At 46.4% G+C, this 13,581-nt stretch overlaps 1 protein-coding gene across 4 annotated transcripts in view; it reads left to right on the top strand.

Annotated features, from left to right (window-relative positions):
* The window catches only part of LOC128096059 (cytochrome c oxidase assembly factor 7), a 44,249-nt gene that overhangs the window by 21,333 nt on the left and 9,335 nt on the right, over nucleotides 1–13,581 (top strand). For 2 of the 4 annotated variants that reach the window (XM_052715171.1, XM_052715172.1), the window contains one exon: nucleotides 2,385–5,499. In XM_052715171.1, coding sequence (XP_052571131.1) covers nucleotides 2,385–2,833 — 449 coding nt within the window. In that variant the 3' untranslated portion in view covers nucleotides 2,834–5,499. Of the gene's footprint in view, nucleotides 1–2,384; nucleotides 5,500–6,165; nucleotides 6,819–13,581 lie in introns of those variants that run through there. The other 2 variants (XR_008213518.1, XR_008213517.1) reach the window with 2 other exon arrangements.

The following is a 13,581-nucleotide window of genomic DNA, read 5'->3' as shown; positions in this document are numbered from 1 at the left end:
CTTTTTTTATGCCGAATGCTGTTTATTGGAGGAGGGAAGAGGTCTTAAATACAGGCTTACAGCACAATGGGAGAACCCCGGAGGGCTACAGATGTTTTACAGTCTTGCATCTAAGCTGTTTATGCCCATTATGCAGGATACACAGACAAGGAACTTCCCTTAAGCATTCAGGAGGGTGGAACCTGGCAGGGAATTAGCATAGGGAGGACATCAAGGTCAAGGTCAGCAAGCAAGGCTACAGACCAACTTTCTATTTTTGATGATTCCCTTCACTACCTAAGCTTGGCTGTCCTGAAACTGGATCTGTAGACCAGGCTACCCTCAAACTCAGAGATCTGTCAGCCTCTGCCTTCTGAGTGCTGGAATTAAAGGCATGCACCACCACACCTGGCTCTAAGCTTTGTTTAATTCCTTTTCACAAGTTGGAAACTTAGCTGGGTGGGATCTTGCACTGAGGTCACCTCACCACCCTTTATTCCATTTCTTAATCAGTTTATCTCCTTCAACACAGGACTTAGCTCCATTCCACTTTCTGGTGCTCCTTTTCTCCTCAAAAAATTTTCCTTGCTCAGCTTGCTCCTTTTCATTATAAACCTTTATGAGCGTGACTAGTGATAACCCCACAGCAGAGTCAATACTAAGCTGTTTCAAGATTTCCTCAGCTATCAGAATTAATCCTGATCTCTTCACTTTTGCCTCAGGCAGACTCTTCAGACAAGATCAAAAAGCAGCCACATTCTTCACCGAAATATCACAAGAACAATCTCTAGGCCACATATCAATATTATTCTCCTCTGAAGCCTCTTGAGTCAGGTCCCCATGGTTCAAATCACTCTCAACACCACTGTCTTCCATGCTTCTACCTGGATGGCCCATTAAGCAGTGCTTAAAGCATTCCACTGCTTTCCTAACCCAAACTCACAAAGTCCATATTATTCCAAATAGAAACTTGGTCTGGCCTATCACAGCAATACCCCAGTCCCTGGTACCAGTTTCCGTCTTAGTTAAGATTCCCATTTCTGTGAAGAGACACCATGATCATGGCAACTCTTATAAAGGAAAAACGTTTAATTAGGTGACTTACGATTCAGAGGTTCAGTACATTAAAATTTATTTTTATTTTATGTGCATTGGTGTTTTTGCCTTCATATATGTCTGGGTAAGGGTGTTAGGTCCCTTGAAACTGGAGTTACAAGACAGCTGTGAGCCACCATGTGGATGCTGGGAATTGAACCTAGGTCCTCTGGAAAAGCAGTCAGTGCTCTTAACTGCTGAGCCATCTCTCCAGCCCCTGGATGCTACTTTTTTTGAAACAACCTTATTATGTAGCTTAGGTGATCTCAAACTTTGAATTCTCCTGCCTCTACTTCCTCCGTGCTAGGGTTATATATGGCATTATGGGCATATACCACCATTCCCAGCTCCTGTGTCATTTCTTTTTTTAGTTGTTTTTTTTTGGGGGGGGGGTTGTTTGTTTTGTTTGTAATAGGGTCTCTCTATTAGGTAGCTCTGGCTGCCTTGGAACTCACAGGCATCCACCTGCCTCTGCCTCCCAAGAGCTAGGACTAAAGGTGTGCACGCATACCTTTAGCTTTGGTTTTGTTTTTTTCTTTTTTTAGTCTGCCCTGGGAGATTATTTCCAGGAGCTTTGTTGGATCAGAATCCTTAGGTACTCCAGATTCCTGTGCACAGAGAGTTGGCATAAACACCCACACATCCTTCCTTCCCTTCAAATCATTTCTAGCTTGTGCTACCTAATACAGTATAAACACTAATGTAAATAGTTGTATCATGTACTGTTCTGGGAATGACAGGGGAAAGTCCATATATTTTTAGCACAGACATGGTTTTTTCTCCCTGAATATTTTCAGTCCATGGTTGGTTAAATTTGCAGCTGCTGTCTGGTTTGAATGCTGTAATAATGTTCATAACTAATGGAATCTGCATATGCAGAACTCATACATATGTAGGGCCAACTGTATATTTAGATTAAGGAACATTGAATTGCTTATTTTAAAAATTCTCTGTTCTCATTGTAGCCCATGTGGTAGTCTCTGGTGCTCTAAGTTGCCATGTCTCTTCCTGTCTTGGCTTCCCTGTAAGACAGCGTGTGAATCAAAGATTCCATGGCTACCAAACTGGCTACCTTCCTCCATGTTAATTTAGCTCACAGGACTTCACTCAAGGATTGTTCCCTAACCTTGGCCAGAAAGAAATCGGTTCAGCCCTGGTTGAGGGGTAGGGTGGTGATTTTTTTTCTGGGGTGGGGGAAGTACTAGGGATTGAACCCAAGCCGCCTGACATTGTTAGGCAAAGAGCTCTGCCACTGAGTTATCTGCCCAGCCCTTGAGTTTACAAAGTTTTCTTTGTTTTTATGTTTGTAGGTGGCCTGACTCAAGACCTAAAGGCTGCATCTGCTTGCTTTCTGATGGCCTGTGAGAAACCAGGAAAGAAGTCTGTGGAATCATGTCACAATGTTGGACTCCTGGCACACGATGGACAGGTCAATGAGGATGGCCAGCCTGACCTGGGAAAGGCCAGGGACTACTACACCAGGGCCTGTGATGGTGGCTTTGCAGCCAGCTGCTTCAACCTCAGTGCCATGTTTCTACAGGGTGCCCCTGGCTTCCCCAAGGACATGGGTTTGGCATGTAAATATTCAATGAAGGCCTGTGACCTGGGCCACATCTGGGCCTGCGCCAATGCCAGCCGCATGTACAAACTGGGGGATGGTGTTGATAAGGATGAGGCCAAGGCTGAAATGCTGAAAAATCGGGCCCAGCAGCTGCACAAAGAACAGCAGAAAAACGTCCAGCCTTTAACGTTTGGGTAGTGTGTGGCCCATCCTCCCGAGCAACAGACGACTTGACACTGGCAGCTCTGATGAGGCCAGAAGAGCCCTTGGAGGTCAGTCAGTGCCATGTGCACCCGAGTGTCGCCTGCTGGGAGTGGCTGGAAGTTTGTTTTAGTAAATAATCCTTTGTGTGTATTCTGTGACGACACCCACGTTATGGGGGTTTTAATTTCTAAACTGGACCTCTGAAAAATAGAAGCAAACTGTAGAGCCATAGCCTTTTGGGGTTGGGAGACAAAGAGAAGTTGGGAAATTTAGCAGCCACGGGCCTCAAAGAATCAGCTATCATTATCATTTTAGTCGGAAGATCTTGAAAATTAGAAAGTATCCTAATTTGCATAACAGAGGTCTTGAGGAGCTAAGAACAGCGGCAGTCACGACTGCCGCCCTCTGCCTTATGTAACCACGGTGTGGGCTCCTTGCCTTTCCAGTCAGACCTTTCGACAGATTTATAGGGATCGGGAGCTCTGTGCCACATGAAAGTTGAAGGTAGTTAGGTTATGCCTTGTGGTGGCCAAAGAAGACAAGACCTAAGTGTCCTCTCTTTTAGATAAGAAATTTACAGTTAAAAATTAACCTCCTCAGCTACCTCTGCTCCTCAGGGGAAGACAGAGGACTCTTGAAGCAGCTCCACCTGGGAATTTGGGAGAGGGATAGCACAAAGTTGTCCACTGAACAGAGCCTTTTTCTTTTCGGCGGTGGGGGCGGGGAGGGGTGCTCTAAACAGGGTTTCTCTGTGTAACAGCCCTGGCTGTCCTGGAACTCACTCTGTAGACCATGCTGGCCTCGAACTCACAAACATCTGCCTGCCTCTGCCTCCCGAGTGCAGGGATTAGAGGTGTGTGCCATCATCACGTGGCTGCTGCTCTTTTGAACAGGCCTGTGCTGCCTATGCTGGCCTTAAACTCCCAGGCTGCCTCAGCTATACCAGGCAGGACTGAACTTGTTAAACTGTCCAGATGAGTGAGCTGTTTCAGTTGATTGATTTATCTGGTATGCTCTTGTTCTCCAGATCTTGGCAGGATGGAATGTGTTCATCATGGTGGCTGTGCCTTTTTCTTTCTTGCCTTTGTGTGTGTGCCTTTTTAATAATTTTTTCCCTTCTATTGTCTCTATTGGTCACCAGGGGGCGAGCGTGTCCTTTTCCTCTGATAGCTGGACCACTGTAGCTGTCACTACCCTGGTCTCCTTTCCGGTCTGGCAGCTAGCTGCTCCAGAAGGCAAGCTTGCCTTGAGCCTTGTGAGCTCAGCCAGCTGCCCTCTCAAGCTGATACAGGGGAGGGCCTGTCCTGAGTGGAGAGAGCGTTTAAAAGCCATCAAGTTTGTGTTTAGGATGTCTTGGAAATTGCGTTTGGTGTGATTGGCTGCTGTAGGCCAACGCATAGGAAAAGATACTAATCGTGGGGGCCTATGCATGAAAACCACATGAACTCTTCTGCTGTCCCGGGAAGGAGGCAACTGATTCCTGCAAGCTGTCCTCTCACCTCCATGCAGGAGTGCACACACAGTAAAAACAAATGTGATAAGAATTATAAAACAGTAGACAGTTGATGAAAAGAACTGAAAGCTGTGTGCGGTGGCGGGCACACTCTGGAGACAGACAGCCTGATGTACACGGAAGTTCCTAACCAGGAGAACCCACCAGAAGTGGCAAATGCGTGTGTTAGAGGTCCTCTGCAGCGTGTCAGGAGGGTACAAACTGCACCGAGCACACTGCTGTGACTGTAGAGGCTGAAACACACCAAATGCAGGTGGGATTGTGGAGAGGCAAGGACTTGCCTCACTCATGAAAACAAAAGACGTCTCAGCCACTTGGGAAGACAGTTGATGAGTTTAACAAAACTAAACACAGTGTCTTGGTGACCCTGCCTCTTTATATTTCCCCAGGGGAATTAGAAGTATACTCATGCAAAAACCAGCACAGGGGTTTTCATAGCAGCCTTACTTATAATTGCCAAAACTCGGAAGCAACAAAGAGGTCCCTCAGTAGATGAAAGGGTAAATGATACATACAGACAATGGACTGTCTAGTACTAAAAAGAAATGAGTTAGTCACAAGAGATGTAGAGGGTTATTACTGAAGGAAAGGCCAAATCTGAAAGGGTTACGTTCTTTTTTGTTTGTTTGTTTTTTGAGACAGGGTTTCTCTGTAGCTTTGGAGCCTGTCCTGGAACTCTGTAGCCCAGGCTGGCCTTGAACTCACAGAGATCCTCCTGCCTCTGCCTCCTGAGTGCTAGGATTAAAGGTGTGTACCATCACTGCCTGGAGTTACATTCTTGTTTCCAATGTATGATACTGGTGTCCTCAAAAAAAAGTGATAGAAGTAAGTTAGAGCCTGGCAGTGTGGCTCTGTGGTGGAAGGCTGAGTTTCTGGGTTCTACAGGTTCCAGTACTCCAGGAAAAGTTGAGTGGCAGGCTGCAGAGGTGGCTTAGTGTATAAGAGCACTCACTGCTCTTGCAGGGAACCTGACTTTGGTTCCATCACTCACTGATGGCTCAGAACCTCCTAACTCCAGTTCCAGGAGATCTCATACCCTCTTCTTGTCTTGGCACAGGTAGTAGGCACGTACATGGTACACACACACACACACACACACACACACACACACACACACACACACACACACGTATATATAAAGGCAAAAGTCTTAAACACAAATCAAAAATCTAAAAGTGTTCACATGGTAGGATGGTTAAAGAAGAGGTTCTAAGGTCACGAGGCCACTCTCTGTGGTTCTCTTGATGGTGGATACAGGTCTTCAGCCATTTGTGCAGATTGGTAAAACGTGAAATAAGAGTGAACCCTAATGTAAGCGAGGACGATGTGTTCCTGTAGGCTCGTCATTTATAATGTGCCTTCTGCTGAAGGTGTCAGGATGTCTCTCAAGGCTGATTCTTCATATATAGGAAATTACTGTGTTGTCTCAATTTTGCTTTGAACCAAAAGCTGTAAGAAAATGGATTCAAAATAGAATCACACTGAGATACTACCTCACACCTAGTAGGACCACTACTATTAAAATAAATGTCAAGTATAGAGAAATTGGAACCCTTATGCACTGTTGATGGGAATGTGAAAGTTTAGAAATAAATTGCATTTTTGTTTATGAAATCACTTGAAAAGATTTGTGGCTATCAACATAGCAGAGAAAACGCCTGGATTCTGGCTCTTACAGTTCTGGGTATACAGTTCTGGGTTAGTCAGAGGCAGACCAAGCCTATGCATTTGGAGCGCCTGACTATGAGAAAAATAGGAAATTTTAAATTAGCCCTGTGAGCCAGTAATTCCACTTCTGCTTACCTATCTGCAGGAACTGAAAGCTGGATCTCCAGGGACTTCTCTGTAGCCTGTGTTCATAGTGGCATCAGCCAAAGGTCAGTGATGGAGAAAAACAGGATGCTGTACACAGTGGGATGTAAGCAGCATTGGTGTTTGCCTGTCTGTGTGTTGACGTGAGGATGTCCGATCCCCGAGAACTGGAGTTACAGACAGTTGTGAGCTGCCATGTGTGTGCTGGGAATTGAACCAGGGTCCTCCGGAGGAGCAGCCAGTGCTCTTAACCACCGAACTATTGCTCCAGCCCCCGAATTAACTCTTTTTAAAATTAAGAATTGGGACTGGAGAGATGGTTGAGGGCACTTGCTCTGGCAGAGGACCTGGGTTAGATTCCCGATGCTTACCTAGTGCCTTACAACCATCCCTAACTGCAGCTCCAAGGCATCCAGGGCCCTCTTCTGACCTCCCCAGGCACACAGATGTGTGCACACATGGTGCATACATGTAGACAAACATACATATAAAAATACATTTTTAAAGCCGGGCGGTGGTGGCGCACGCCTTTAATCCCAGCACTCGGGAGGCAGAGCCAGGCGGATCTCTGTGAGTTCGAGGCCAGCCTGGTCTCCAAAGCGAGTACCAGGAAAGGCGCAAAGCTACACAGAGAAACCCTGTCTCGGAAAACCAAAAAAAAAAAAAAAAAAAAAAAAAAAAAAAAAAAAAAAAAAATACATTTTTAAAAAATGATGAATTGGAGCCAGATGGTGGTGGTGCATGCCTTTAATCCCAGCACTCGGGAGGCAGAGGCAGGTGGACAAGGCCAGCCTGGTCATGGAGTGAGTACAGGACAGCCAGGGCTACACAGGGAAACCCTGTCTTGGTCTTGAAAATCAAAACAACAAATTTTATATATATCCTTTCAATTAGACAATGGCTTTGTGATTTTGAGGAGTTAGTTTACTTGACTGTTGGGTGCTTACTCTTTTGTGTGGAGTAGTTCCTGCCCAGGACCTGAGGCACCTATGCCATTAGGTCACATCCTGAGGTGGAGCTGGGAACAATAGAGAAAGTTAGCTGTCAAAATGTTACATTTCCAGCCAGATGTGGTGTAGACTTGTAATCCCTGCACTGGGGAGATGCGGGCAAGATGATTGAATTCCAAGCCAGCCTGGGCTGCATAATGAGGCCCTGTCTCAAGAGAAAAAAAAAAAAAAAAAAAAAAAAAACAAGATTCCAGCATGGGACACATGGATGGTGTGGGGCCCGAGCTAAGGAACGTGAGGCAAGGGAGGGCGGGAAAAAGGTTGAGGCAACCGGATAGGCAGAATTTAGAGTGCAATCAAGCATGAATTTAAAGAGAAACATAAATTTTAGCTCGGGCAATTCCAAGGACAGTGGGAGTCATTCATAATGATTTGAAGCTTGTGTGAAGGGGCTGGAACAAGAAACAGCTGTTTGCTGCTTTAAAGATAAATATATATTTTGAAATAAGTTACATTTTTGGTTTGTTTTTTGAATTTTTTTGTAAAGACAGCACAGCAGAGAAAGAGTCTTGACTCTGTGTCTTGCAGGTGTGCCCCATTCTGGATTAGTGAACAGACTAAACAGGGCATCTGACAAGGAATGAGACAAAAAAAAAATTGTTTTAGGGGCTAAGACGTCTCAGTGGGTAAGGGTGCTTGCCACCCAAACTGACAATCGGAGTTCAGTCCCCAGAACCCCCCTAAACATGGTGAAAGAAACCGACCTGGAATCTCCCTGTGTGTCTGTAGCATGCAGGCACCCGTACACACTAACAATCATAGTGATGATAAAAATCGAAATACATTTTAGAAAGCTTCTTCGGCTGCCAAGCTTTTGCAGCGTAGACCTTCCACTTCGAAGTCCACCTCATGGTGTGTGGTGGTTGTGAGGACCCAGACTACAGCTTCTAGGTCCAAAGGGCATACACTGGTTTCCACTCTTTGTTCTGTATTTTATTGACTCTCTGACCTTGGACAAGTTACCCAACCTTCTGTGTTGAGGTAGAGATAAGAAGGCCCTCTAATAGGTCCTTGGAAGGATTAAGTAATGGCCTTTATCACAGAATGGTGGACTTTAAAGACAGACTACAGTTAGATCATTGTTTCTTGCCACGCGGCGGCATTGTTAGCTCCTGTGGGAGTCTAGCTTCTAAAACAGGCTGTCATCATTTTACTATCAGGGGAGCCAGGGAGGAGGCTTTCCAGGGAGGAACCAGGGAGGGGAGTTTTGATGGCACAGAGCAGCTGCACGAGGTGGGCCTGGGGTGGGGGACTTGGGGCCCTACCATCCTCTCCTTTTTCGGCTGCCTGCACACGGTCCCTGAGAACTGCACCTGCCAGGGGCTCAGAGTGGAAACTATTCCCAGCTGTTGCCCCTTCACGGGCCTGAGGAGTGCCGATTGTGTTACAGTTTATGTTATCAGGCCTCCCTGCTGTTTAAATGGGAAAGACAATCCTCTGCCCAGCATATGTCTCCCCACCCCCCGTGCCAATTTCTGCCACTGTATTTAGCTCCATCTTGTTCCTTCCTTAGGCTTCTGTGTCAGGGAACCGCCGGTAGTCCTGCACTGCCACCCAACAACAAAAGATGGCCGGCCACACGTGTTAACTGTGGGGGTGGGGGTCTTCGTTAACCACCGATAATCAGTACATGATGTGTACATCCATCGCACTGTGTACCTTGAATATATACATTTTTCATTTGTCAATTTACTATGAGTGAAATCGAAACAACAAAAATAGCCGGGTTGCCTATGCTGGGTTCTTTCCTGGAACCCCTTTTCTCTTTCGCCTCCCAGACTGGAAGGCTGCACGTTCCTCCAGGCTGCAGTGGTGCAGTTTTCTCCACGAGTCTGCTCCCTCCCGTAGCTTCCATCCATCACAGCCCTGATGACACTTGCTGAACTCTCTGTGTTTATGGTCTCTGCTCCTCAGAAGACTGAGTTCTTGGGGAGCAGGGGCTTGGGTCGGTTCTATTTCTACCCTGAGACCTGAGGTAGGCTGGGCACATCCCAGGCCTTCAGTGGCTACTTGCTGAGAAGACTTGACAGCTTCCTCCACCAAGACAAATCAGACCTAGGCTCCTTCTCATCCATAAAGCTCTGTGTGGTTCTTGGGGCTGTAAATGAACACACACTCCCCAACCCCAGTCTGCTGCACTGACATGGCTTAAACATACAGTAGATAAGATCAGCTCTGCATTCACTGGTCTCTGAGCTAAACAACAAATTTTGAATTTTGAAATAATGAAGTGACAGGACCTAGAATTGCCACCCTGGCATCTTAAAGCATGTGTTTGGTCATTTAATGCCAGCAGACCAATATTAATATCCTCTTGGCCAAAGAATTCTAAGTAGGCCACATATCTTTGGAATACTAAGAATAATTGACGGAGGACTGAATGCAGGTGATGGACAAAATAATACAAAAGATAATACAAAACTAATTACTTTTCTAGTTCTAACTTTGTCATGAAATTTGTTTTGTTTTTTTGCTGGTAGATAAATGCATAAAATATATTCAATACCAAAAGTGTAAAATTTAATGTGAAGCTCAGCAGCTGTTCTAAATGCCAGTTTCACTGTGTAGAAATCACTGTGCTATGTAGATTTGGGGTCTGGTTAATATTTTTTCTTTCTTTCTTTTGTTTTTTGTTCTTTGTTTTTTGAGACAGGGTTTCTCTGGGTAGCCCTGGCTGTCCTAGAACTCTATAGACCAGGCTGGCTTCAAACTCACAGAGAGCTGCCTGCCTCTGCCTCCCGAGTGCTGGGATTAAAGGTGTGTGACATCACCTCCCAGTAATATGTGATGTTTTTATTTGCAAGTTTTTTTAAATAGTAATTTTTGAAAATTATTTTATTGTTATTTATTTACTTATGTATGTATGTATGTATGTATGTATGTATGTATGTATGTATGTATGTATTTGAGACAGAGTCTCCCTACACAGTCCTGGCTGTCTTAGAATGCTCACTCTGTAGACAGGCTGAACTTGAACTCACATAGGATCTCCTGCTTCTGCCTCCCAAGTACTGGGATTAAGGGCATGCATCATACACCTAATAAATTTTTTTTTAAAGTAATTGATGATCAAGCCAGGCATAGGGCAGACACCTTTAATCCCAGCACTCAGGAGGCAGAGACAGGTGGATCTCTGTGAGTTCCAGGGCAGCCAGCCTAGCTATGTAGAGAGACCCTGTCTTAAAAAAGAAAATAATAATTGACAGTCTTTGTTCATCATAACTACTTGTTAACAGAGACCAAGAGCTCTGTCCTCTTTCAGTCCCTGAGGTTTTATCTCTAGCTTTACCTACTTCCCCTTCTCCCGGGGCATCTTGTAAACAGGGATTCTAGGGTCCACCTTGACCCAGGGAATGACAGCCTGGAGTTCAAACGAACCAACCCCGAGGAGTCATGTGCACTCAGGCAAGGCGGCCTGTGCCAGCGACTGAAGTAGGGTCCTCCTTAGCTAGACACTCTGCCCTCTCTGCATCCCAGCTCCATGGTCTCGGTATTTCTGGTTGTGGTTTTGGTTTTGAGGCACAATTTCGTGTATCCCAGGCTGGCCTCGAATTCACTATGCAGCCAAAGATGGCTTTGAATTCCTGATCTTCCTGCCTCCATCTCTTAAGTGCTGAGTTTACAGACATGCACCACTACACCCAGTTTATGCAATGGTGGGGATTGAACCCAAGGCCTTCTGCATGCTAAGCAAGCACTACCAGCTGAGCGACATGCCTACCCCCAGCTGGAGCTTTTCAGACACAGCCACACTGCAACATCTTGCTTTCTTGCTCCTTGACATGAGCCTGCACAACTAATAGTCTCAAAACTCAGCCCAAATGTTGCCTCCAGGAAGCCCTCCTGGATGCTCAAGACGTGTGCCTCTCCATCTCTTTTCACAGGGTTTAGAACAGTGAAATGCCTGGAGTAAGTGTCTGGAGCGTGGATTACACCTTTTTTTTTTTTTTTTGGTTTTTCAAGGCAGGGTTTCTCTGTGTAGTTCACCGAGCATTGAAATGGCAGTACTTTGGAGAAATGCTTGGTCATGGAAATGGACGTTAGCTGGATGTGGTAACAGGTGCCCATAAACCCAACACCCAGGAAGGAGGACTGCTGTGAGGTTGAGGCCAATCTGACCTACATAGTTTAGGGCCAGCCTGGGATACACAGAAAGAAAAAACAAACGAAAACCAAACCCTGTCCGAAGTGTGTGTCCTCTCTGAGCCTGTGTCCCTCATCTCTGAAGTAGACAGTATCCACTTTTAGGTTAATGTCACGGTTAAAGGATTAAATGAGGTGCCCAGCTCAACGCCTGCCACTGCTAATGGTTTCTCCTGGAAGTGGAACCAGACTTATTTCACCTCCATCTAGAGAGCAGAAGTAGGCCCAGTGGACCATAGCCTGGACACAGACCTCAGAGTGTAGAAACCGTGTAGAAGGAAGAACATTCTGCTTGGTGGGATGGGAAACCTCCGTGAACTTCCGGTCCCAGGCGCATGCAGGCCACGCTGGGTGCTGGAAGGCCAGGGTTGACAAAGAGGTGGTGATTCAAGGTAAAATGTAGTAGGAAGCAGTGTGAAAAATCTGAAACACAGCAGCCAGATGGGGCATTCGTGTCTGCCTTAGTGTTGCCTTTCTGCAACGAAGGACCTGGGACAGCTGACTTGATAAGAAAAGAGGTTGACTGAGCTCACAGTTCTGGAAGTTCAAAAATCTAAGTCACAGAAGAGACTCTGGGACAAGGGCCGCCCTCAGTTGTGTACCTCAGGGCAGAGCAAAAGCGGTTGGTGTGTGTGCAGAGGCCAACAGGAGACTGATGTCAGGCTCCCGGCAAGGGGGGTGGGAAGGGCCAGGCTTGCTGCCTTTGCTTAACCCCTTCCCTTCTTTAAAGGAAGTGCTTATTCATTTATTTATTCCTGTGTGTCTGTGTGTGTGATGTGGGTGTGGGTGCCACGGTGCTCACGTGGAGGCCAGGGGACTACTCTATGGAGCTGGTTCTTTCAACCTTTACATGGGTTCCCAGAACAGAACTCAGGTGGCCAGGCTTAGGCAGCAAACACTGAGCAGACTCAATGGCCACATTTCTTTTTTCATTGTTTTGTGCTTGGTTTTGTTTTGAGACAGGGTCTTGCCAAATAGCCCAAGCTATTTATTAGTTATATTTATTTTTCCTTTCTTTTCTTTTTTTTTCTTTTCTTAATTTTTTAGGAGTGTGTGTGTGTGTTGAGACAGGGTTTCTCCGTGTAGCCATGGCCGTCCTGGAACTCACTCTATAGACCAGGCTGGCCTTGAACTCACAGAGATCCAGTTGCTTCTGCCTTCCAAGTGCTGAGAGTAAAGGCATGCACCACCACCACCCAGCTTGTATTTCTATTGCTATGATAAAACACCTTTTATAAGGCAGCTTGTAAAAGAAAGCATGTAATGGGGCCTATGGTTTTAGAAGGTTATAGATAGAATCCATGATGGTGGGCCAAGGCATAGCGGCAAGAGCAGCTGAGAGCTCCCATCTCTCCAGCAGGATGCAGACAGCACAGTGAGAACGGTGGGAAGTTTTTAAAATCCCAAATCAGAGCCAGGTGGTGTTGGCGCATGCCTTTAATCCCAGCACTCAGGAGGCAGAGGCAGGCAGATCTCTGTGAGTTCGAGGCCAGCCTGGGCTACAGAGTGAGTTCCAGGATGACCAGGGTTGTTACACAGAGAAATCCTGTCTCGAAAACACCTCCCACCCACCCACCCAAAAAATCCCAAGTCAGTTGCCAGTGACACACCTCCTAATCCTTTCCAAACAGCCAACCGGGGACCAAGGTTTCAGATGTATGAGCCTGTTGGGACGATTTCATTCAAACAACCACAGCTGACTGTATTGCCGAGGCTAGCCTCGAATTAGTGAAATTCCTGTGGCACTAGGATTACACACCACCAGTTATGTAACGACATTCTTAAGAACTACCAAGTAGGCCAGGTGGTGGCGGCCCATGCCTTTAATCCCAACAGATCTCTGAGTTGAGGCCAGCCTGGTCTACAGAGTGAGTTCCAGAGCAGTCGGGGCTACACAGAGAAACCCTGTCGTGGGAGGGTGGGGAGGAGAGTGGGGCAGGAAGAATGAACTGCCAAGGGGAGTGAGGCTGGAAGGAAGACGCCCACATAAAGCACTTGCTGTCCAAACCTGAGGCCTGGAGGTCAGATCCTCAGAACCCAGGCAGAGCCAGGTAGGTGTGGTGGAGACAGGGGCTCCCCAGAACTGGCAGACTAGCTAGACTGGCCCACATCAGCAAACTCTGGGTCCAAGTCAGAGACCATGCCCCAGCATAGAAGGTAGAGAGTGACCAAGGAAGACACTTGCTGCCAAACTCTGGGCTCCACTTGCACACACATGTAAACATGGAGGCACCTACACACACACGCCACACACATCTACACGT

The sequence above is a fragment of the Peromyscus californicus genome, unplaced genomic scaffold, assembly GCF_007827085.1.
Source record: "Peromyscus californicus insignis strain IS unplaced genomic scaffold, ASM782708v3 Scaffold_5__1_contigs__length_169319896, whole genome shotgun sequence".
Classification (NCBI taxonomy): Eukaryota; Metazoa; Chordata; class Mammalia; order Rodentia; family Cricetidae; genus Peromyscus; species Peromyscus californicus.
Note: the sequence above shows the minus strand (reverse complement) of the source record. Positions and strands in the feature narration are given on the sequence as shown.